Source organism: Musca vetustissima, unplaced genomic scaffold (assembly GCF_032173495.1).
Source record: "Musca vetustissima isolate MV318-11 ecotype Yass unplaced genomic scaffold, APGP_CSIRO_Mvet_v1 utg19228, whole genome shotgun sequence".
NCBI lineage: Eukaryota > Metazoa > Arthropoda > Insecta > Diptera > Muscidae > Musca > Musca vetustissima.
Window position 1 is genome coordinate 135343 of NW_026879637.1, and position 23233 is coordinate 158575.

At 35.0% G+C, this 23233-nt stretch overlaps 1 protein-coding gene across 1 annotated transcript; it reads left to right on the forward strand.

Annotated features, from left to right (window-relative positions):
• The first annotated feature begins 481 nt into the window (after nt 1-481).
• On the forward strand, nt 482-23164 carry LOC133324645 (5-hydroxytryptamine receptor 2A). The gene is made up of 7 exons (XM_061533479.1): nt 482-1985; nt 9958-10182; nt 10716-10914; nt 12265-12642; nt 12700-12843; nt 21968-22339; nt 22864-23164. The coding sequence occupies exons 1-7, from the start codon at nt 527-529 to the stop codon at nt 23162-23164; spliced, it is 3078 nt and encodes a 1025-aa protein (XP_061389463.1). The 5' UTR covers nt 482-526.
• Nucleotides 23165-23233: the final 69 nt, after the last annotated feature.

Below are 23233 nucleotides of genomic sequence, written 5' to 3' on the forward strand. Positions count from 1 at the left end.
AATTTTGGTAGTGGCAAATAGAGATGCGAATGATTAATTCTGGAATGTCAGAAAGTATAACCACAAAATTATTCACAACATCATCGGCCACTTCACTTCACTCACCACCCCTGCAGGCATTTACTGCCTAGGCATACAATTAATTTAATCTGATTGAGATTTTGTTACTTTTCCAATGAAAATGCGAACCTTTTTTGTTAAATCGAAAACTGGTATTCATAACAAATTAACATAAATCACCAAATAACGTTGCAAACCACAAAGGACCGCACAAAACGGTTCAATGATTTGTGACCGACCACAAATTAATTATGTCAGATGGCTAACGTCTGATCCATGGTTTAGATGTCATCGAAAGGCAATAAATCTACCAAAACATTTTAATTGCAATTTCAAGTGGTTGACTATTTTTTTCCATTACAGAAAATCTGCGAGTCGCACAGGAACTGAAGAAGAAGACGACGGCCAACATTGCTGAACGCAACGAAAGTCTAGTTCAGAGCTTGTCAAACTGCTTTAGAATGAAATGGATTTGCAACAAAGGCTTGGTCTTCGACCAACCGCAACAAATGTCAGTGACAGTGCCACAACCACCAATACAACAACGACGGCAGCAGCAGCAACAACAAAAACCACATTGTCAGCAACACCACAAAGCGAATACAATAGCAACACCGACACCAACACCAGTGCGGGGAATATTGAAAGAATGTATGATTCCTTTTGTTGGCGAGGTTTCAGTCCAGGTACCACAGACGAGAACAAAAATGAAAAAGTTCTGCCCCACGTTTGGTGTGAAGAAGCCCAAAACCAAATCACCGAAACTACAGCGTACCCCACCCACGATAACATCGACGAATGGATGTCAGGGGAAGGGGGTTCAAAATCGAAATTGTTTCACACATTCCGTTGTATACTCGAAACTTCCACAACTGCAGCAACGCCATCGACATCGCCCACAACACCAACAACAACTCATTACAGCTGCCTTAATACAATACCGGTGTTATCCAGCAAACACCACATTGAAATGCCACAGGAATCAAATCAGTTGTCTCCTTCCCTCGTCCCCAACCCTGCCCCATCGCCGTCATCATCATCTATGTCGTCATCTTCGTCCTCATCGACAGCGGAGTTCGTGCAAAAATGTGTGGAACGTTTGAAAGTAATTGTCGATGATTTGCAACAACCACTTCAAGAATTCCAAATGTCCTTTAAGTATCCACCACATCCACAAGGACACCATTCACATCATCGTCTTCATCATATGATGAACATGGATGAAACTATGACAACAACTAGTATTACAACAACAATAACCACACCAGCAAGTATTAATGAAAATTACAATGATACAGTGATGCTCAGTGATTCTACCCGCCTCTGTCCCCAGTACACAATGTTCTGTGACAAGACCCCTGTTTCTGTTTTCTCAACGGTCTCCCCCTCCACGCCTGCAACGCTAAGCAATAATGTTCGATGTTTTGTATTTCAAAACTTGCCCGAAATGGCAAAAGCATCATTCGAATCTTTACATGACAGCCTGCCAGCGTGGAGCGAACAGTCTTCGTCGCAAACATTTCTCAATGCTAGCAGTTGGGCTCATGGAACGGCGACAACAACAAACACCACCAGCACCACCACATGGAACGATGATTTATGGCCTTGGAGTCTGTCGTTGCTCAATTCAACACTGGCTGTGAACTCATCGTTGACAACATTTCCCGATAGCATCAACGGTTCGGATTGGCATGGTGATCTGATTAGTAGTGCAACGCCACCGGTAAAAGGTTTCGATTGGGGATTTCTGTTTGTCCTCTTTTTTATATTTGCCGGTGGTTTGGGTAATATTTTGGTGTGTCTGGCTGTCGCCTTGGATCGTCGCTTGCAGAATGTTACCAATTATTTTCTATTTTCATTGGCGGTGGCTGATCTGCTGGTTAGCTTGTTTGTGATGCCGCTGGGCGCGATACCAGCTTTTTTGGGTAAGTTTTTTTATGCATTGAAATATTTTATTATCCACAAGTTAAGACTGATTTGTGTATATAAAAACAAATTGTTTTAAAACAATAATAAATGCAATGAAAACAATATCATTACGATCTGAGATTTGCGACAGGGTTACCTTATGGCTCGAACATCTTTCCGAATTAGAATATCAACCGAAATAAAAAAAAATATCTAATTAATGAAAATATACATATTTTTGATGTAATACAAAAACAACGACCTTTGCCCAATTTTAAAATAAAAATCCTCGTCTCCCTAAAGTACTAAATGCCTTACCTAAATTCCCCTACATTTACGGCTCATGCCAATTAACATTTTCTTACGCCTTTTTCTCTAATTTTACAGCTCAAATTTGCCAAGCCATTTATCATCCGAGTAGAATTTGCTCGAGTACCCCAATAAAACGCCCAACAAACTGTTATTCTGTAATTCGGTTCTAATGTTTTCCTAATTGTTTTCTTTTCTTTTTAATTTGATTTCCTGTTTCCACGTTTATGACCAATACATTCGACTCAATGGCACATTCACATTTCAGGGACATAATGGGGACAACTTCCATGCGATTCGATTCGATTTTACTGTCGGCTTAAGTATTCATTAAAGTGCCAAATAAATTTAACGCCTTTTCACTGGACTCCGCAGAAACCAGAACCAATTTGAATCCCCAACAAAGTGCAAAACTTTTATCCTTGGCACTTTTCTCTCGGCCGACTCCTCCACCGCAATAACCCTTTCCAAAACCAAACAAAAAAGTTACAAACAAAAGGAGAAACTTTAAAAAACAAAAGACGAAAATTTATTTCGACATTTTGTTGATATTGGCACAGACAGCATTGGTTTTGTTGTTTTCCATTCTTCTTAGTGTTGTTGTTGGTGTTGGCGATGGTAAAAATTAAAATGAGAACTATTTACTACCCTACAATAGATTTTTTGTACGGAAGAAAATGTGGACTGAGGAAATACAGGACCCTAGAAACGAATTCGAAATCCAAATGTTTTAAAACAATGTACCCCACACTACTCGTTTACATATTCTGTACGAAAAGACACATATCCTGCATATCAAATAGCCAATACGACCGGCAATAGCCTCTCTCACTTGTTTTTGATTTTCCTTAATGCAAATCCACAGGCGTAATGCGAAATAATTTAAATCGAATTTGAGAATTCCGTAAGCCAAAGCGAAGGCGACATTAAAAACAACAAAAAGGTCGATCGCCACCAAATTGGAATGGAATTCCAACGCCAACAAAATGGATTTAAAAAGGAACATGCATTTTTAAAAGAAAAACCAACACAAACACATATGAGTGTTTGTGTCCAGGCACCCAAAAATTTCCTTTTGTCTGCTCAGCTACAAATGGGATATTCTAAACAAATTAATGGATTTCTTATTGATTTTTCAAAAAAAAAAAAAAGAAGAAAAGAGGAATGTATTGTTTTGTTTAAAGCCATCCTCCCATAACAATAATAATAATGACAACATCTACAGAGGTCTTGAATAATACAATGTTTTTCTTTTTTCATTTTCTTTTTGGCCAAAAGGGGTAGGGGTAGCATTTAAGCACTCCATTAAGTATTTTATAAAATACCAAAAATACGAACAAAAGGTCAGGCGGATGGGGGAATTGTTTGCCGAATAATATTCTCTATCATTGACCATTGAATGAAAGGTTTGGTTAATGGTCTCAAGTTGCCTGTTTTTCTAAATGGAGTCACTTACACACTCACATAGGCATTCGAACAAAGAAGAAACAACGACAACAACAACATGGTCACCATAAAGGTAATCTTTTCAAAGTTCTACTCCACCCCTTGGAAGTCGATCATTAGTTGGGGAATCCATTGATGGGGAGAGGAGTAAAATGAGGATTTTTCAAAATCTTGCTACCATGAAATAAATGATTATGGTGGCATACTTTTACACACAGTGACACTGTTCACTCGCCTACATACGAGGCTTAGTAATACGACATACACACACTTACAAACGAACTTAAAATGTGCCAAAAAATTACAAACGGATATAAATGGCTTGTCCTCAATCCTACAACTCACAATTGACCTTAACACCTATGTAAGTATGAGTGTGTGTGTGTGTGTCTGTATGTGTGCTCGTCGGATCCCAACAAACAAAAGAAAATCAAAATATTTATGTTCCTCGCCATGGCCCTATTCGAGTGCCCGACAATTTCCTAAATGAAAAGAGGATGTTGGCAAATTAATTTGTAGAAAGACAGCTCGGATTTGAAATATGATGCCGGACAGAAGAATAATGAAAGTATTTTTCCATGTTATGTCAGGCAATAATCCACTCACACACCAATGCCAAAGGCATGCACACTCACTAATGGAAGCACGAATGTCGTCTCCATGGTCTACTCGTGTCCATTTGAATGATAGAAATTTGTACGGCGAGAATTGGTTGGTGGCTATTGTTCGTCGGACACCTGTCATTAATTAAAGTCGAGATTTGTAGCAGAGTTGAGGTATCTAACGGTGTGTTTGTGTGTGGGAGAGGAGTGAGAGAGACGAAATGCGAGAGAAATTATGTAAAGTTAAGGCAAAATTTTAATTTAATTTATTTACTTAATTGTTCTAACAGCAATAAAATTTATTGTCATCCATAAATTCAGTACACGGAATTTTTCCAATCGAATTAAAAAGTTGAAAAAAATATATCAGGATACGATATATAACTGTGTGAATTTTATTGTAACTCCACTTGGAGAACGACTTTGAATGTTGGAAATTCCTTCTATTGGGTGTTTGAATTGAAGCCCCAAGAGGGATTTATATTTTTACATATTGTGTAATCTTCTGTAAATAGTTCTCAAATCAAATATCAGAAACATTTAGTCAACACATTAGTCATACCGAAAAATTTAGAACCACTGGAAATACGAATTACCAAATCACAGCTCATTTGAATCACTTAGATTATTAAGAATCCGTACAGAACAATTGTTGGAATCCCAAGCAAGAATTGTCTTCGCATGAAGGGCCTACATTTTATGACAACGCCAAAGACAACAAAGAGGGACATTCCTGAAATTTTTCTACAAATACTTTCGATCCAAAACCTAGACTGTATCCCACTTTCAATACAAAAAAACCCTAGGAGGATTACTTTTTAAAACACTGCTCATGTTCCTATCACTCTCACCATATCTACCCTTTTACAAAAACATTTGCACAATTATGGACATCCATAAATATTTATTAATTTTACACACGCCAAAATCTAATGTTGGACAGTCTCATCATCAACTTTGCCGTTTTGTAGACGAACTTTTTCCCCATTTATTCGAATGGACTACAACAACACCAACACTAAAGTAACTTTTGTGGAAAGTATCATTCGTAGGTATTACGGTTTCACAGTATTCTATTATCCGACCATGCAGATGTTAAATAAGTGCATGAGTGTGCGTGTGTGTGCGTGTGGATATGAATGTGAATATCCACATTTGGTAAAAGGGATAAAAGTTTTGGACAGAAATATTATCAGGAAATCTAATATCGAACTAACACACAAACAAACCAAACAAACTTCTAAATCCAAAGAAATCGAAAACTAGATTGAGGACGTGAATGGCATTTCTATATATAAATATATATATATATATATATGAGTGTGAGTGTATTGATTTTGCTGATTGATAACATAAGTCCAAGCTTTGATTAAATATGTGATAATAGCCATATAATATTATCCTTTGGTGGCTTTCACCAGCACAATTTTTGCGGAAATTCCTGAGAATTTATTTTCTGGTATGTGCAGTTGGAAGTAATCCCTTCGTTCGTTCGTTCGTTCGTCCAATGCCTGTTTGTAATGATGATAGTTTTCTTCTTCAATATTTGCCAACAATTGAATTTCTATGGGAATATTATTCGCCAGAGAGATAAATGAGAATGAAATAAAAATGTGACAATAATGAATACGGTTTTTTCTGATTTTTTAAACATGTAACTAATATTGATGTTTTTAAAAGTCGTACAAGGATTACTTAACCTATAAGCAGATATTGACAAAAGTCAATTGATGTCAACTATTTGAAGGATGTGTATATAATTTACTTTGAGAACATTAAAGAATTTGAAACAAATGATTAGAACGTTTTACATAGGGTTGTAGATATTTCGATTGTCCTTGTTGCGAATATTTGAAATTGGATCTAAATTCCAAAAATTAGGAGTAAACGGTAAATTTTTTTATATGAGATATTTCATACTCAATAATAATCTTCAAAGCACTACAGGATTTTCGAAATATATATATATATATATATATATATATATATGAGATATACAAAAAGAGAGGTATATACAAATTTTTAGATAACAGTATTAATTACACAAATAGCACGAGGGTGCAAATATTGCCCAGAACTCAGAATATAGAACCGCAGCAAGGTAGATTTTCCTGGTGGTTGTGTAGGGTATCATATGCTCCGCTCACCGTGTTTTTTAATACTAACGTGACAATATCAGAGGTACGAACTTTACATTAAATCATAATATTTCGTATGAAACAAAGTATAGATGTCCCTTTATAAATCATCTTAATTAGAGGTCATCATCAAGCTTACCCTTATCTACATCTTTTTTTTTTAATCGAAACTCAACCATTTTGTTGTAGCAGTAGGGGTTTTCCAGTTCTGCTTCATCGTCTGACTAATACTTTCGAAAGGACATCAATTCAATAGCAAAAATTCCAATCATAAAAACGATTCTAAATTCAACTATTCAATTCATTCATTTACTGCATTGTGCAAGGGAGGTCGGAATATGTGTATGTGTGTATGTATGTATGTTCACATCGTATAATACACAACTAATGTTGCAAATAGATTCCCATATGCTGCCACTGAGCCATTTTTCCATTTACTTAGTCGCCTTTCATTGGAAGCATCTAAGTCTCGGTCGGTAATTGTGTGCTCTGCTGTGCTGTGAGGGCGTGCGGGAGTGTCTTCGTCTATCTTCTTTTTCCAGAGATAGCATCCAACCGAAATGGAGGACAAAATTGAAAATAAGTAATATTCAAAAGAAATGTCAATTTGTTTACTAACGACAAAGAACACTGCAGGATGCAGTCGATATTAAATTTGTCATAATGTTTAAAAAACATTTGAATATTCAATTTGATATCTCGCATGGCAGGGAATGGACACACATATGTATATGGGTCATTGCATGCTCAATTTCAAGAGGGAATGACTACTATTTGCATCCATAACAAATGGCTTTTGAATACAACACATACGATTGTATATAAGAGGATTTATTGCATATGATAAATGCTGTGAAATATAACCACACATTTTACATTTTAGGTAATCGAAAATTTCAACCGACCCAGCATACATACTTACATACATCCCCAATATATGTAAATTATATAAATCTTGTTTACCTCGATTAAAGATTTATTGTTTACATTGCAAAATGATATGTGCGTGTGCGTGTGTGTGTATGTCTAATAACTTTTTCCCTTTAAGATAAATTTAAACTTTACTTTAAAAAAGTAATTCAAACAAACATCTGTTTCAATCGAATACCCTGTAAACATCTATCTGCATCGGAATTTATGTGCCTGCGCTCCAAATCGAAATATACTTTCATATTTATGTAGCTACATGTGTTCAACATTGAAATCTTTATAATGTAACCCTGTGTAGACTAAATATATTTACATACCGACTTGTTTTTGTTGTTGTTGTCGCTTCTGTAGCAATGTACTTTCATTTTCCAAGAAGAACATCGGATGGTCATGGCGTGCGCTCTTTTTTCTGCCTGCAATAAATTCTAACAGCGGCCATACACGAATTTGGGGATGAGGGGATTTCATTCTCCGAATTCCCAATTGCCGCTTCGTTGTTGTTGTTGTTGTTTTGTTTGCCAAAAACCAATTTAAATAAATTGAATCTTTTGTTTTCTAGCTACAGAAATATACACATCTATTCTATTCGAGGGCATAAAAAAGTGTTAGTTAAACCTCAAATAGAAACGTTTACTGTTCAGTGGATTTAAATCGATTCCTGGAAATGACACTTAAACAACTGCATGGACAATTCCATTCAATGGGTATTTGGATTTTTTATTAATTTTTTGCACGAAGTCCTGAATTACGATGAAGCATTACAAGGGCAGATTTTAATAGTCAATGGCCAGCGTGTCATATCGTTGACAAAATATGCAAATTTCTTTGTAAAATGTTTAAAAATAACACCATCAGGTAACAAGCTTCCAAATTAAATCATTCAAACGTTTCCTGGGTAATGGCAATTATATAAAAATTTATTCTTTGTGAATAAAATTTCCAAATTAAATCCCAAACCACATCAGCAGAATGAAACTTATAATCCTTCATAGTAATTTTTAGAGTAATTATAGTCCGAACTCCACTTCATTACAAACCATTATTCGAAATATATTGTATTATGAATAAATTTGTCGGATTTTATGCAGATTTGGTTGGTATTTGGTTTTGTGGGAAGCATCAATTCACAGGATTTGGAACTGGATGGAATGATTTAATTATATGCAGATTTATCTTGTTTTGATAATTTATAAAATATTTTGACTTCATTAAAATTAGGTGTATATATGTATGTATGTAAAAGTGTTAACTTGACATTTAGCTGAATCAACACAAATCTAAATTAATTCCCAAAGGGTTTATGTACATCTGTATGTATTTCCTTTACATACATTTTGTTTTCCGACTTTTTCACTTACATATATAAAAATTAATAAATTTTCTCATGGTATTTGTGCATATGTTTGTAACAGGAAAAGGAAACGAGATTGACCTTTTGAGAATATGCATAGAATCTTTTTCGGAGTCGGTGTATGCATGTCCGTCTGCCCGGCCGTCCGTCCATGTATTTTTGTAAGTAAAATTAAGGTAACATTTATAATCCGATTTGGATGGAATTTCGCACAGGTCACATATTCGGCCCAAAGACGAAAAAAAATTAGAAAATATAGAAAATCGGTTAAGCTTCAGATATAGCTCCCATATATAGTTTCGTCCGATTTTATCTAAATTGAACACCATACTGCCAATGAAGTTTCTACAAGTTTATATCGGTGAAGTTTTGTTGAAATAGGTTCAGATTTTAGTATAGATCACATATATATTTTTGTCCCATTTATGTAAATGGTGCACCACATATCCTGTTCTATTTGCACGACATTTTGTTGTTGAAATCGGAATTCAGATGTAGATATAGCTCCCACATATATTTTTATCCAATTTTATGCAATTGGAGGAGCCGATGTCGTCTGTTCGCTTTACAAGAAATATAGCATAGCGTATTGGATTGAAGTCATTTCAGGCTTAGATATAAATTCCAAAAATATATTTTTGTGCCTAGTGGTGTGGATTAAAAAAAAACCTCGAGGACAGTTTATATTGTTAATACCTTCTTCGATGATTAACATTCCACAGCTTCTCTTAAAAAATAATATAAGTTCTAAACGAGTTCTTTTACAAACGTTTCTCCCATTGAAAGTGCAACAAATTGCCCGAAACTCTTATATTAATCACCATTTGATGTTCTGCCATACAGTGCCAAATTACCGGATAATCGTATGGCAATTAAACCTAATTCCAACACAAAAGTATGACAAAGTTCATTGAGGCACGTAATATTTTAAAACATCATTGCAGACACAAATGATAATAGCACCCAACACTGCTTTGGACTAGGAGAAGAAAAAATACCCATTCTAAGAATAAATCAATGGCACATATTCCACTTCTGTCAATGTAAAAGAATTGACCAATTAGGCATCTTAATTGAACTATTATTTTTAAACTGTATATTTTTCATACATATATTTTTGCTTTAAATTCATATTTTGTCCAAGTAGCATTTCGAATTATTCAATATTGTCTTCATTGTATTTTCTCTTCTTTTTTATTCGTTCTCTTTGCAGGCTATTGGCCATTGGGTTTTACGTGGTGCAACATTTACGTTACATGCGACGTAATGGCCTGCTCGTCCAGCATCTTGCACATGTGTTTCATATCTCTGGGTCGTTACCTGGGCATACGAAATCCATTGGGCTCACGGCATCGTTCAACGAAACGTTTGGCCGGCATGAAAATTGCCATAGTTTGGCTAATGGCCATGCTTGTTTCCAGTTCCATCACCGTATTGGGTAAGTTTCAAGCGAAGTGTGTATTGGGGAGTAGTACACACTTCTATTTTTATTGGGATATTTTGGCACAGTAATACTAACTCAAATTTACCGTAACAATTTTTTAATCTTTTTCTGGGAAAGTACAAAATAAAAACATTGTTCTTTATAATATTTTCCATTGGACAAGATTTTCATCTTATTGCCTTCTCCGCATATTCTAAAACCAGAGCATTCCAGAACACAGAACATCCCAATGTTTCTCCATTATATTTTTAAATTCTTTAAATGAAAGAAACAAAAACTTCGTAGTTATTTTGTGGCACTGATCTGATCCGCTTCACGGATGTTCTACTGGCCACTATGAATGTTGATATAACCACGAGTTATTCTTTCCCCTGACACTTTGTCGCTTCTACTGCGGCTACATCTGTCTCCAATAATTTACATTGAACGACTTATTTTCCCATAAATTAACGTTGCAATCTTTTCTTCCTTTATTTCATTCTTTCTTTCTTCTTCGTTTCTTTTTTCTCTCGTTCTTTTGACAATAGGTCTAGTCAACGAAAAGAATATCATGCCACAGCCGAATATTTGCGTTATAAACAATCGAGCGTTTTTTGTGTTCGGCTCGCTGGTGGCATTCTACATACCCATGGTCATGATGGTAATCACGTACGCCCTGACCATTCCATTGTTACGGAAGAAGGCTCGATTTGCTGCCGAACATCCGGAAAGCGAATTATTTCGTCGGTAAGTTTGTCTTTCAATTTTTGGGTTGTGTGTGTTTGTGTATCTTGTTGACATTCACTATAAAGGTGAGTATCTTAGTGTGTGTGTGTGTGTGTGTGTGAATCTCTTTGTTTTTGTGTCGTTGGGGAGTGCTTTTTATTATCCACATTACCAAACGATAAAAACAAAAGCTGTAAATTGTTGGTTATACTATGTGTCAGTTTTGACAGTTATTGTCCATGTGCCAACCTTGAACGAATCTTGAAACAATAGCAAGTTTGAGCGACAAATCCTTGGAATTTAATTTTTAATTACTTGGCATTTTACAAATGGGCCTAAATGTCCTTAATTATAATGGGCAGTGTTTTCATTAAAGGTCGCTTTTTATTGTCACTACGGTGACAGGAATCAATATTTTCATGAGATAATAATAGGGTGCGTATAATCATTGTCATTGCTTATACGTTATGGGGGACACAAAAGATATTCAAGAGACCCATTCTGTGTCGTTCCGACATGCGTCGTTTCATGATGTGTCTTCTTTTAAAAACTGACAAAATCCCTGTCCCAACTTCATTTTGAGTTAGTTTACAATCTTTATCATTTGTAGTGCTTGATTTAGGGTAGTGCTCATATATCAATGCCGTCTATTGAAATCACGGAATAATTCACTGTATTAGTGATGGTATTCATATTACTTCCAGGACATGATTTCATAGCTAACATATACCGATTTTAAATACTCTGAAGCTATAAAGTATAATTTCCTATATGAGGGTACAGTTAGAAAATTAAAAATTTATAATTGGGAACCCTAAATAAAAATTACAGCCATTTTCAACATCGAAGATTGACCCTATAAAGTAACTATAATTAGTTATATTCACTTTATATAACCCATACCAATTGTTAAAAATGAACACTCCCGACCTTGCGAAAAATACTCTGCATCATTGGTCAACATTTGGCGTATAAGTATGGACATTACGTATACGCCATATAAACAATATATACTCACATTTTATGCTTATTTTTTCATCATTCTATACCATCAATTATTTCAAATTTATAATTCAATTCGTGATTTCATTTAAAACATTTATTATATTGAGAGTTTTTTTTTTCAAATAAATTCTATTACATTTGGGTTTGTAATTTCTAAATACATCATTTAATTTATTTCAGTAAATGAAATTCTGATATTCGGAAACCATAGAACAAATTTTCTAACAGTCAATTTAATGTTAATTTACTGACTTGTTATTGTTGTAATTTCATTGAATAAAACTAATCTCTGATGAAATTGAATTGATTAGTTTTTAATTTCGTTCAATTTTGTTTTTTCACTGTGTTCTCTACTCTCAATTACAGCTTGGGCGGTCGTTTTACAATACGACCACAACATTCACAGCAGCAAATTCAAATGCACAGTAGTTTCAGCAACAACTCCAGTTTCAGTAAATATTGCTTTGGCGGGAGTGCAACGGGCAGCGGCGACACGAATCGTAACTTTAGTCACGACTACGAAAAGCAATCCACAGCTCATCGCAGCAATTCATCAACGAATTTCACCAATGGTAATAATGGCAGCAATTGTGGTGGTATTGGTGGTGGCGGCGGCCCTCTGACGACTTCGGGCCACAGCACAACGACGACCAACACCTGTCGTACAAGTTTTCGTAGTGGAATTTTGCGTCATTCATCATCGTCATCTTTACGCAGTAAACCGAGCAACTTTAAAGTGATGGTGCCGACGACCACGACGGCCGGTAGTGTGGGTAGCAGCAGTCTGGGGGCCATCGGCAGTGGCAGCGGCAACAGTTACTCTAACAATGATAAACGACGCATATCTGTGCATAGCCATCAAACGGCATCGTCGACGACGGGACACCAGGACACTGGCAACTATTGGCGTTCATCGCATGCTGGTAATGCGAATCTAATGGATAGGTAAGTTATGCTTTAGGAACAATGGCAAGTGTGGGAGAGAACTGAATGTTGCTTGTCTTGCCTTGTGAATAACGAAGTGAAAAACTACACATGAACAAAATATTGACAAGAAAATGGGATTCATATCAAATAACTGAATCACTTAGTTCTTGAATTAAGAAGGCTATAGGTTAGATACCGTGGAAAAACACAATTGCATAGCTAGGAACGAAACCGTAAAACGTTTTTCACATGAAATTGCGGGAATAATAATTTGAAATTACACTTTTCTCAGTGTATGCTCAATAAAATCGAGAGTAAATAAAAACTAAAAATCCCAAGTAATTTGAACAAGAATAATGATGTTGGAAGGGAAACATGTTCGGACACCCGGAACACATCCACATCTCAGCATCAACATGGAAATTATTTCTTAATTACATTTGCTTCCACTTTTTTTCCATTGACAAGACGAAGAGCCATTTATTAAGGCAAAATTGATCGTTTGTCAACATTGAGGTGTTAAAGTTATAGATAATTTCCGATAGATAAATATTGACAAGAACCAAATTGATTCGTAAAATCTACCCATAATGATTTACAAGAAAAATGCTAGCAAAAAATTTATTTTTCAAAATATCTAACAAAATTTAAATTTAAAACAATTAGGCGAATAGTTGGGCATTACCCAACATCAGCTCACAGTCATGGGGTCGCATGTCTTATTAGATGGAAGAGTTGCTGCTGGTTCACGATTTCCTAAAACATGCTGCAAACATGAATTTGATGTTTCTCTTTTTCGTTGAGGAAATTTAACAGCCAAATGGTTTAAATGGCGCGGCCCTTCCTTGTTACTCCTCTCCTTATGCCATGCAAAACAATTAGACCACCAAACTAACCGCCAAAAAACATGTGAAGGAATGCAGCAACCCTACATCCCCTTCGTGTTTAGCCAATACAGACGGAAAACGGAAAACCACAAACTTTTAACCATTGCCGATGCTATTATTGTTGGGCGATGTGGTCGGATGATAGTAACGGCTGTTGCGATTTTTTTTTTCTCGACATTTCAATTCAGTTTATTTATCCCTCCATCATAATAGTAACAATTTTATGGCATACAAAAAAATCCCTAGCAAATATTGAAAACCCAGCCATAAAATTAACACTAGTCTACAGTTTTGTGCTACAAAATATTACCGTCATGTTGTGTTTCGTATACACGTAATAAAATAGCTCAATTTTTGCAAGAAAGTGTAATGATGCAATGAATATTTACTGGGAATGTCCAGGCGAGAGTTGCCATATTATACGACTTCCATATTAACCAATTATTTTATTTTGAAAAAAACATTGATATAAAATTTCGGCCAAAAAACATTGTCACCTTGACATTGCTCAAAAAATTTTTGTACTCAGTCCGAGAAGTTCAATATTTCTACCATAGAGTAACGGACCATGATTATGACGTGGAAACCAAAGGCCAAAACTCAGTGGGGCGTATACTTCTTAGTATTACTTATACGTAAATCCATGATTTTCGAAATTTTCTTAAAAGACATTTGCTAAGAAATATCCTACACAACTACCACGGAAATCTAATTTTCTGCGGTTCTATATTCTGAACCTGGGCAATATTTCGCGATATCTCGACCGATTTTAGGCCAACACATCTACTTTCGAACCCTGACATATTTCCAAATCTTGTTTACCCGAGATGAATATTTACGCCTTAAAATAACAATTTTGGTCACTTTAGGTTTGGTTATATTGACCGATAATCATCTAAAAAGCCGTTCTAAGAATTTCATACCAATATTATTGGTATCAATTTAAAGGTCAACCATTCCTCTTGGATATGCTATCAACTTCTCGGGTATATGTCACGCAACTTCTCGGACATATGTCCTTTCACACAAAAATCGGACTACTACATATTGACCGATTATCACGAAAAGATCCATGCTGGTTTCTTAGTCAGACCATTCTCTCTGAGCAAAATTTCATAATGTTCAGGTCGTAAAGTTTTTGGTCGATTTCATGTCCTAAATATTAACCGATCATTACCAAAAAGGGGTATTCTTTGGCCAGAACCCTTCCTACATGCAAAATTTCGTGACGATTGGTCCATTGGCCTGTAACGTGTTTACAAATTATAATGGACAGACGGACACACATGTACAGAATGACTCAACTAGTCGAGATATGATCAGTATACTTAAGGGTCGGTCTAGAATCAATATTTCGCGGCGTTACAAACTCTTGGGGCTGCACAAAGCTATAAGACTCTAAAAACATAGTTGTGAAGGGTTTACGTGATAGATTAGTATTTATTTTTGAATTAATTAAACCCGAAGAATAAATATAACCTCAAACTATTTAAACCCCTAAAGGAACCCCAAAGGCTTTTTTTGCCAGCAAACACTCATTTTATTCGCCTTGTTATTTGAGAATTCAATTTATTCTGCCAATTTTATTCCTCGCCCATGAAGTGGCAACACTCTGCCTCTGGCTGTACGTGCCGAACACGTATTAGAACACAGCAGGCAACTGACTGTGCCCGAGAGAGCTTTAGATGGCAAATAACAACCGCATTCGCACATAAAAATGCAATTTCACTTACCTAACTTTACCAAAACCCCAACTGCATACAAAAAATCGAGAATCGAGTCAGTCAACCAGCCAGCCTGCCATCCGTATGCAACTGACAACAACAAAATGCATTTTATAAACTGGCACAAAATAATAATAATAATGCAGAAGGATATGACTGCAGTTACGTATTTAGGGCGAGTGCCGAGCATGATGACGAGGCTGATGACACTTAAAAACGAAAACCTAAGTTTTCCAAATTAGAATGCATTTTTTGGGGGAAGACCTCTAGGATGCCTCACAGTGGTTTGGTAATGGAATTTAAAGGAAAAATTATTAGATTAGATAATCTGAATAATATTTAAATTTGGTTGTATGATTATTGTCGTTAATCATACGCTACGCAATAAATCTGTTCAATATAAAATGCATAACTCCAGATTATTTGTATATTGTCAGATTGGGGTGTATGACAATGCAAAACAAATATTTGTTTGTGTTTATAAAATAATAATAAAATTATAAATTAATTTAATTTTATATAATATTTCTATGTGCTTTTAGTTGTTCTATTTTTCTGTATTATTGTTTGACCCAGTGTATATAACACTCTCATATTTTTTTATAATATACATAAATACCATCACTTACATATGCAAATAGTTAACATTTAGATGGAGACACTTTCATTGTAAGGACTCAGTCATTTGAATTATGACAATTGGATAGAAACAACAGTCCTTTAACGGGGCACTAATAGGTGGCTGGCAATGATAGTGTCTATTCTGTAATGTCTACCAAAACTCGGGTACACACACACACATACAGATTTGCATTTTACCTTTCGTCAAACAAAAAAGAATGGACATTTTTTCCAAACATCAAAGATTATTTTAACGGTCATATGGAGAGTAGCGTTATAGAAATCCTTTTTGAGATATTCATAATTAAAAACCTTTCATTTGCATTTGTGTTTAGAGATTTTCTCCATTATAATGATTAAAAATATGCTTTGTTTATTTTTTTGGCGACACATCGGAAGAGGTTTTTTTCGTTTTTTTGTGATTTTACAATAAATCTTTGTTATCCACAACAAATACCGTAGCCAAAACCATTTCCATGGATATGGAACGGAGAGAGAGAGAGAGCACGTATTTGTCAACATGAAAAGGCTACTGTGCATTGGAAATTACTGGTAATGGACTTGCTTTCTTTATCTGCAAAATGACAGTGACTCAATGCAGTCAGTGGCCCACCCTCAAGTGATATACCAGCATTTTCGTACACTCACGTAAATTTTATCAGGCATCACGTGAATATTTGAAGACATGAATGAAAACGCCCAAACACATCTTCGTGAAACGGCATTCAAAACAAATGTGAATTTCGATGTGTGGATATGTAGGTGAATGTAATGTACAACATATGACAATTCGAAATACGCATGTAAAAGAGCCAAAAATTTTCACAGTATTTCAACTAAACTTAATGGAATGCCTTAGCCCCAGAGGCAACGTACATACCATAGCTGGTGTTGTTTTAGTTCCCAACTCATCTTTCGAATAATAGCCAAGTGTCATGCCACCACAGTCATATTGCATGGTAGTTCGTGTGGAAACGAAACAAAGTAATTCGCAAACAATTAAATCGCAGAAAGTTGTTGTTCATATTCTTTGTTGCTGTTGTAAGCTAAATGTTTCACATTAAGTTACATGACTGATATCATCTGACACCCTTCTTCGGTCCGAAATATGTTGAATAAGACATGAACATTTATACTATACACAAGATCTTATGTCTCTTTATTATATTCGCATATTTTGATTTGATCATTTGATTTTTTAGAATCAATTCCTTTTTTGGTACAAAAAGTACATGATTGACTTCATTTGAAGTTTGTAGTATCAAAATGTTTACCCTGATACTATTCCAATTTTCAAAAAATAACATATCATTCCACCATATATACAGAGACCTCTTAGTGCGAATTAAAAAAAAAAATAAGTATATATCATTTTGCATTATGAATGTGGAGAGCAGTCACTTTAACATCATCTAATAAGTGTAGTAAAACATTTAGTGCAGTTCGATTTCGATTTATTAGCAAATTCGGAAACAAAATGTGTAACATTTTATATATCACAGTTAAAGCAGAATATCATAAAAAATGTAATCACTGGCCTACGTAACAACACTGACCTTCAAGGATCAAGCTTTCGGATTTATCTGAAATATCCTTTCAAGTTACTTAAAAGGTTTTCTATCCTTTTTTAGAAAATCTATAATAGATATCATATATATTTAAGACCTAAACATTGCCATCTAGAGACCTATTCTAATTGATATATTACACATGGCTCATTTAATTTAAATTAAATTAAATTATTATAGCTTTGTGCAGCCCAAGAGTTTGAAATGCCGCGAAATATTGGTCCTTTTAAATATACTGATCGACTAGCTGAATCGATCTAGACATGTGTGTCCGTCCATCTGTCCATTATAATTTCTAAACACGATGCTGGCCACAGTTATGGACCAATCGTCGCAAAACTTTACATGTATGATTGGTTCTGTCCAAAGAAGACCCCTATTTTTTGGTAATGATCGGTTAATATTAGGGCATGGAATGGACAAAAAACTTTATCTTTGTCTGTTTTTCTGATTGCTCGACATCATGAAATTTTGCACAGAGTGAGTGGTCTGATCAAGAAATCTCGCGCTGATAGCTTTGAAATTTTACATAATGTTCCGGTAATATATATAACTTTCGGTGATGTTGGGATGATATTTAGGGAGTGCAATGAAACGAAAACTTCATTTTTTGTCAGATCTTCTAGTCGCTCTACAGGTAATTTTTATATCCAGATCATCACATATTTTATACGGTCAACCGAAACCAGGCCACGGTTATGGACCAATCGTCACGAAATTTTAAATGGACGATAGATTCTGACCAAAGAAGACCCATATTGTTTTCGATAATCATCCTTTAATATTTAGGACATGAAATGAACCAAAAGCTTTATCTTTGTCTGTTTTTATGATTGCTCCAGATGCCACAGTTATGTCCCGAACATAATGTAATTTTACACAGAGAGAGTGGTCCGATCAAGAAATGTCGCGCTAGTAACTTTGAAATTTTACATGAAGTTCCGTTTATGGTCAGGACGAAGTCTATAATTTTCAAATGAACCAAAACCTAAAGAGATCAAAATGTTTATTTTATGCCATAAATATTCACCGCGGGAAAACAAGATTTGGAATATATGCCAGGGTACGAAAGTGGAGCTGTTGACCTATAATCGGTCAAAAGAGTTCAAATATTGCTCAGGCTCTGAATTTGGCATAGCATAAAGTTAGATTTTCGTGGTATTGTGATATCGATCCTCTTTAAAGTTGCGAAAATATTGTCTATGAGGTTTAAATTTGAATTCCTTATATTAAGTTTTATTATTTAATAATATGGCCAAATAACGAAAAGGACAAAGGTCATCTGCCACCACTCACATGCCGACATACAAAAGTGGTGTAATATCAACACTGCCTTTAAAAATATGCAATCAATTTGATTAATGTATTACGGACAAATGTCCTACATGTTGCTGGACACTTCTGTAACACATGCACACATACATGTATGCCTATGCATTTACGTATTCGAATGTATGTGTGCGTGCGTGCGTGAGTGAGAGTACTTGTTCAATGGCTTGTAACCCTTTTATGGGCCTCTTTTACAATATGACAGCTGTTTAATATTGCCAAATACTCGAGACTTTTGAATGGTAGATTAATGGCGAAACGGCCGCTTGTAATTGACACCAACGAACATTTCAATGGCCATTGGGATTTTTAAATGGAATTTTTATGACCCTTAAAAATTTACGAGCCAACCAACTAAAACAATACTGAGGTAAAGGCTTCAAATTAAAATTCATTTTTAAAGGAAAAGGATTTGGCATTGTTTTTTTTTAAATAAACTAGTCCAAGGTTAATGGTTTATAAGCCGAAAATTTCTCACAAGCTATTTTGTAACGAAATCATCATCATCATCAGCATCTTCGACACCAATGTACAAACAATAATTTGGCAAACAATTTGGCCAAAAGTAATAATTATGATGGCGCAAAATGTTTTGTTTTTGTAAGGACAACAAAAGATAAAATATCCAAGCACAGGTTCATGGTAGATATTGATGAGTCTGTTTGAAAGGTTTTCTAAAAAAAAAAAAAAAAACATTCTCAGCATGATGTTGATGCCGATTGTCTATGGCAATTTGGTGGCAAAGAACTTAATTTTTTTACGTGAAAAAAAATCTAATACACATTTGGCTATTATGACAATTTTTTTAAAGAGAATTCTCAATAGGAATATGAGATTGATATATGGTGATAGTGGTTGGGATTTAACATATTTTGTAGTCATTAGCTTTTAGAAGGATTTCTCGTAGAACATCTCCTTAGTCCATTTTGTGGACTAGGAACACCTAATATACATATATAAACTAAAGATCTATACAAGTCTTAAAGAGAGAGATATTTTATATAGATTATTGGAATGAATAGATTGAATGGAATGAATAATTAATCTATAGTCAACATCTATAGATTCCATTCACAACGTTCCACCAGGAACTTCGTGGTTTTAGTCGAACTAATTCAAGGCCTACATAAAAAGAAAACAATTAATTCAAACAATAATGAATGGAACATAGTTAAAAAACGTACTTCCAAAGTTACTAGATTTCCATTATACTAACATGGACAAAAAGAAAATTGCATCTCCAAACTAAAAATAAGAAAAATAAACATTTGGCAATTTATTTGGACCTTGAAATCGATGAAAAACAAAACAACACAGCCAGACAGCCTGAAAGTATTTTGGCCATCGAATCAAATCAAAAGAAATAACAATAATATGACAATTCAATTCAAACAATCAATATGAATTTCAATAAAACTGCCTCCACCAGTTCGGCCTCCACCATGAAGTTAAAACCAAACGACCCATACATTTTCCTATATCTGTCAATAAAAGCACTTATCATTAGTTTTTCGTTTTATTTTCATTCTTCAGCTCTTCAATTGTTTGTCTAAAACAATTTAAGTTGTTAAAATCATTTTCGTGTCTCTAGTTTTTGACTTGAGAAGCATTGCTTTGATGTGGTGGTCTTGTGTGACACAGCCGTGTTTGTGTATGTGAGTGTAAAATGATAAAAGTTGAGAAATCCTGTGAATTTTGTTAGTGGGAAACCATGCAGCCAGCCACACTGCCCACATATGTTTCATGCAATTTCCAATGTAAACACATTTAATTGAAAATAAATCTAAATACCTATTTTTTACAAAAGTTTGGTATTTTTTTAGTTTTAAGCAATTATAATATTTTTTGCTTATATTTATTTCTTTAATATTTAAATAAAATTTAGTTTATGACATGGTAACCCACATTTAATTCCCTCCTGCTAAATGGCTTGCTTAATAAATGCTGTCCAGTTTGGTGGAGCCGACAGTCCATGTTAAAACCATGAACAGAATTAAATTGCAAGTTGTCTTGCCAATCTCCAGACGCAATTACATTTTTGCATTAACATTTTATTGCTAACTTAAGGGAACCCCCCCCATTCTCGATTTGATTTTTTTAAGATTTTCAATGGGCTGGTAAATCTATACCAATGCTTGTTAAGGTTTGTAACTTTGCACATATATAATTGAAGATTTAAAAAAGAAGAAAAATAATTTACAAAAACATTTTGTTATTGTTTTGTTGTTGTTTTTTGTAATTAAAGAAAAGTCCTTATTTTTGATGGCGGGCATGATAACTCCTCACTGGAACATCGGAATGCGAAAATTCCAACAGTGTTAGAAAGAGTACATGTCTGGCTCTCGTATGAACTAGGATTATTGACTTCGCTCTAAAATTAACAAAATGGTGGACCTTTGAAAAAATATTTTTGGAAATTCGCCGATTTTTGACCAAAAACCAAATTAAAAAATAAGGAAGATCTTCACCGATTGGCTTTATCCTAGTTCATACGAGAGCTATACACTCCCAGAGAAACGATGCAAAATTTGGAACCGATTGGATTATTAGTTTTTGAGTTATCGTGCCCGCCATTCGCAAAAAAATGTTTAGAGAAAAACGCGTTTAAAGTTTGAGAAACCCTTTAGCCGTCACTTGATGCTGACACACTAAATCGGATATATCTTCAACAGTTCTTGAGATTTTCACTTGAAATTTTGTAGAGACATTCTTTTATCAGTGTAGATTCGAATTATATCAACAAAAATTTTGACCCCGAGAATGGGGGGGGTCCCCTTAAGTGAATCTGCACATTAAGGTGTAAAAAACGGTAACCATATAAGAAAAAAAAATAGTTTGTCACTCTGAAAACTTAAACCGTCTAAAGTATCTCTAACTTTTCATGGTGCGCCAATAGAAAATCTGAAATCGTCGTATAATTTCTAAAAATAATTTATATTTACAATACACAACACTATACACAACACATTCAAATGACACAACAATTATAATAAAATTCTAATTCAATTTACAGCCATCCCAACCGACGTTCCTCGGTGCGCATTACCAGTGCCAACAACAAATCCCAGTTGGAATTCTTCGGTGCCAAAGGCAATGGCAAGGGGACACTTGCCACAACGATGCAACCGTTGCGTTTTTCATTGCGTCGTAATCGTCGCGACGATGTTATGGATCACGGCGAAGGAATGGGTATTGCAACAATTGGTATGCCCAACCACTATCATCATCACCAACACCAGCAACAACATCAGCATCATTTCAACGGAACCTGTGAACAGGGAACCCAAACGCCAACTTCAATTAGCCGTGAAACACGGCGAAATCGAAGACTGAAAGTATTTCGTTTTAATTTCAATAAAGTTGCAACGCCCGCAATAAATTTACGGTAAGTTGAAGATGTCATTGTTCTATGGCGTATATATTTACTCATGAAGATCGTAGGCAGGAGTAATTGACTGTATAAATAAGAGGAGTGATTGAACTCCAAATTGACATCAATTACATGGTTGTGTGTACTCGGGAGTTATTTAAAGGGGTCTACTTCTGATATAGTTTAGTATTACCATTATCATACTTGAGGTCGCTGAAATTGTTCATGAACAATAATTATACCATGGGTGGGACGAGGTATGTGGGTTAATTAAATGATTATAATTTTTAATTTAGAGTTGTTTAAAATCAAATATTCGGTCAAACTATCTCAACAAAAGTTAATAAGTAATTTGTATGTGTAATCTAAATGAACATTCATATTAAAGATTTGTAGTCTAGAAAGATCTAACAGGAAGAAAAAAAGATAATTTCCATTTAAAAATATTCTTGTCTACCATCTATTGATCCAGATTTCTTCCGTATAATATATATTAATAAATATTCTGTTAATATATTTATCTACATCTACCGTTACAGCTTCCTCAACAATCGCAATAAACGCAACAGTCTCTCAGCCAATGCCGTTGCCACCGAACAAAAAGCTACCAAAGTCCTGGGTTTGGTATTCTTCACGTTCGTTTTGTGCTGGTCACCATTCTTCATACTGAATATAATATTTGCCGCCTGTCCCGAGTGTGAAGTACCCGAACACGTGGTCAACACCTGCCTATGGCTGGGCTATGTATCCTCAACCATTAACCCCATTATATATACAATATTCAATCGTACGTTCCGAGCAGCATTTATACGTTTACTCAAGTGTAACTGTGAAAGGTAAGAAGGGTTGGGGTTTTTGGTTTTTTGTTTTTGTTCTGGGAGGGGTTCATAAATCCAATGGTTGCATGCC

Bases quoted from the DNA above. Each gene is read 5' to 3' on its own strand.
- LOC133324645 (XM_061533479.1), top strand. From the start codon at position 527: ATGGATTTGCAACAAAGGCTTGGTCTTCGACCAACCGCAACAAATGTC. The intron at 10,183-10,715 runs GTAAGTTTCAAG...TTTTGACAATAG, and splicing joins CAGTTCCATCACCGTATTGG to GTCTAGTCAACGAAAAGAAT. The intron at 12,844-21,967 runs GTAAGTTATGCT...TTCAATTTACAG, and splicing joins AATGCGAATCTAATGGATAG to CCATCCCAACCGACGTTCCT.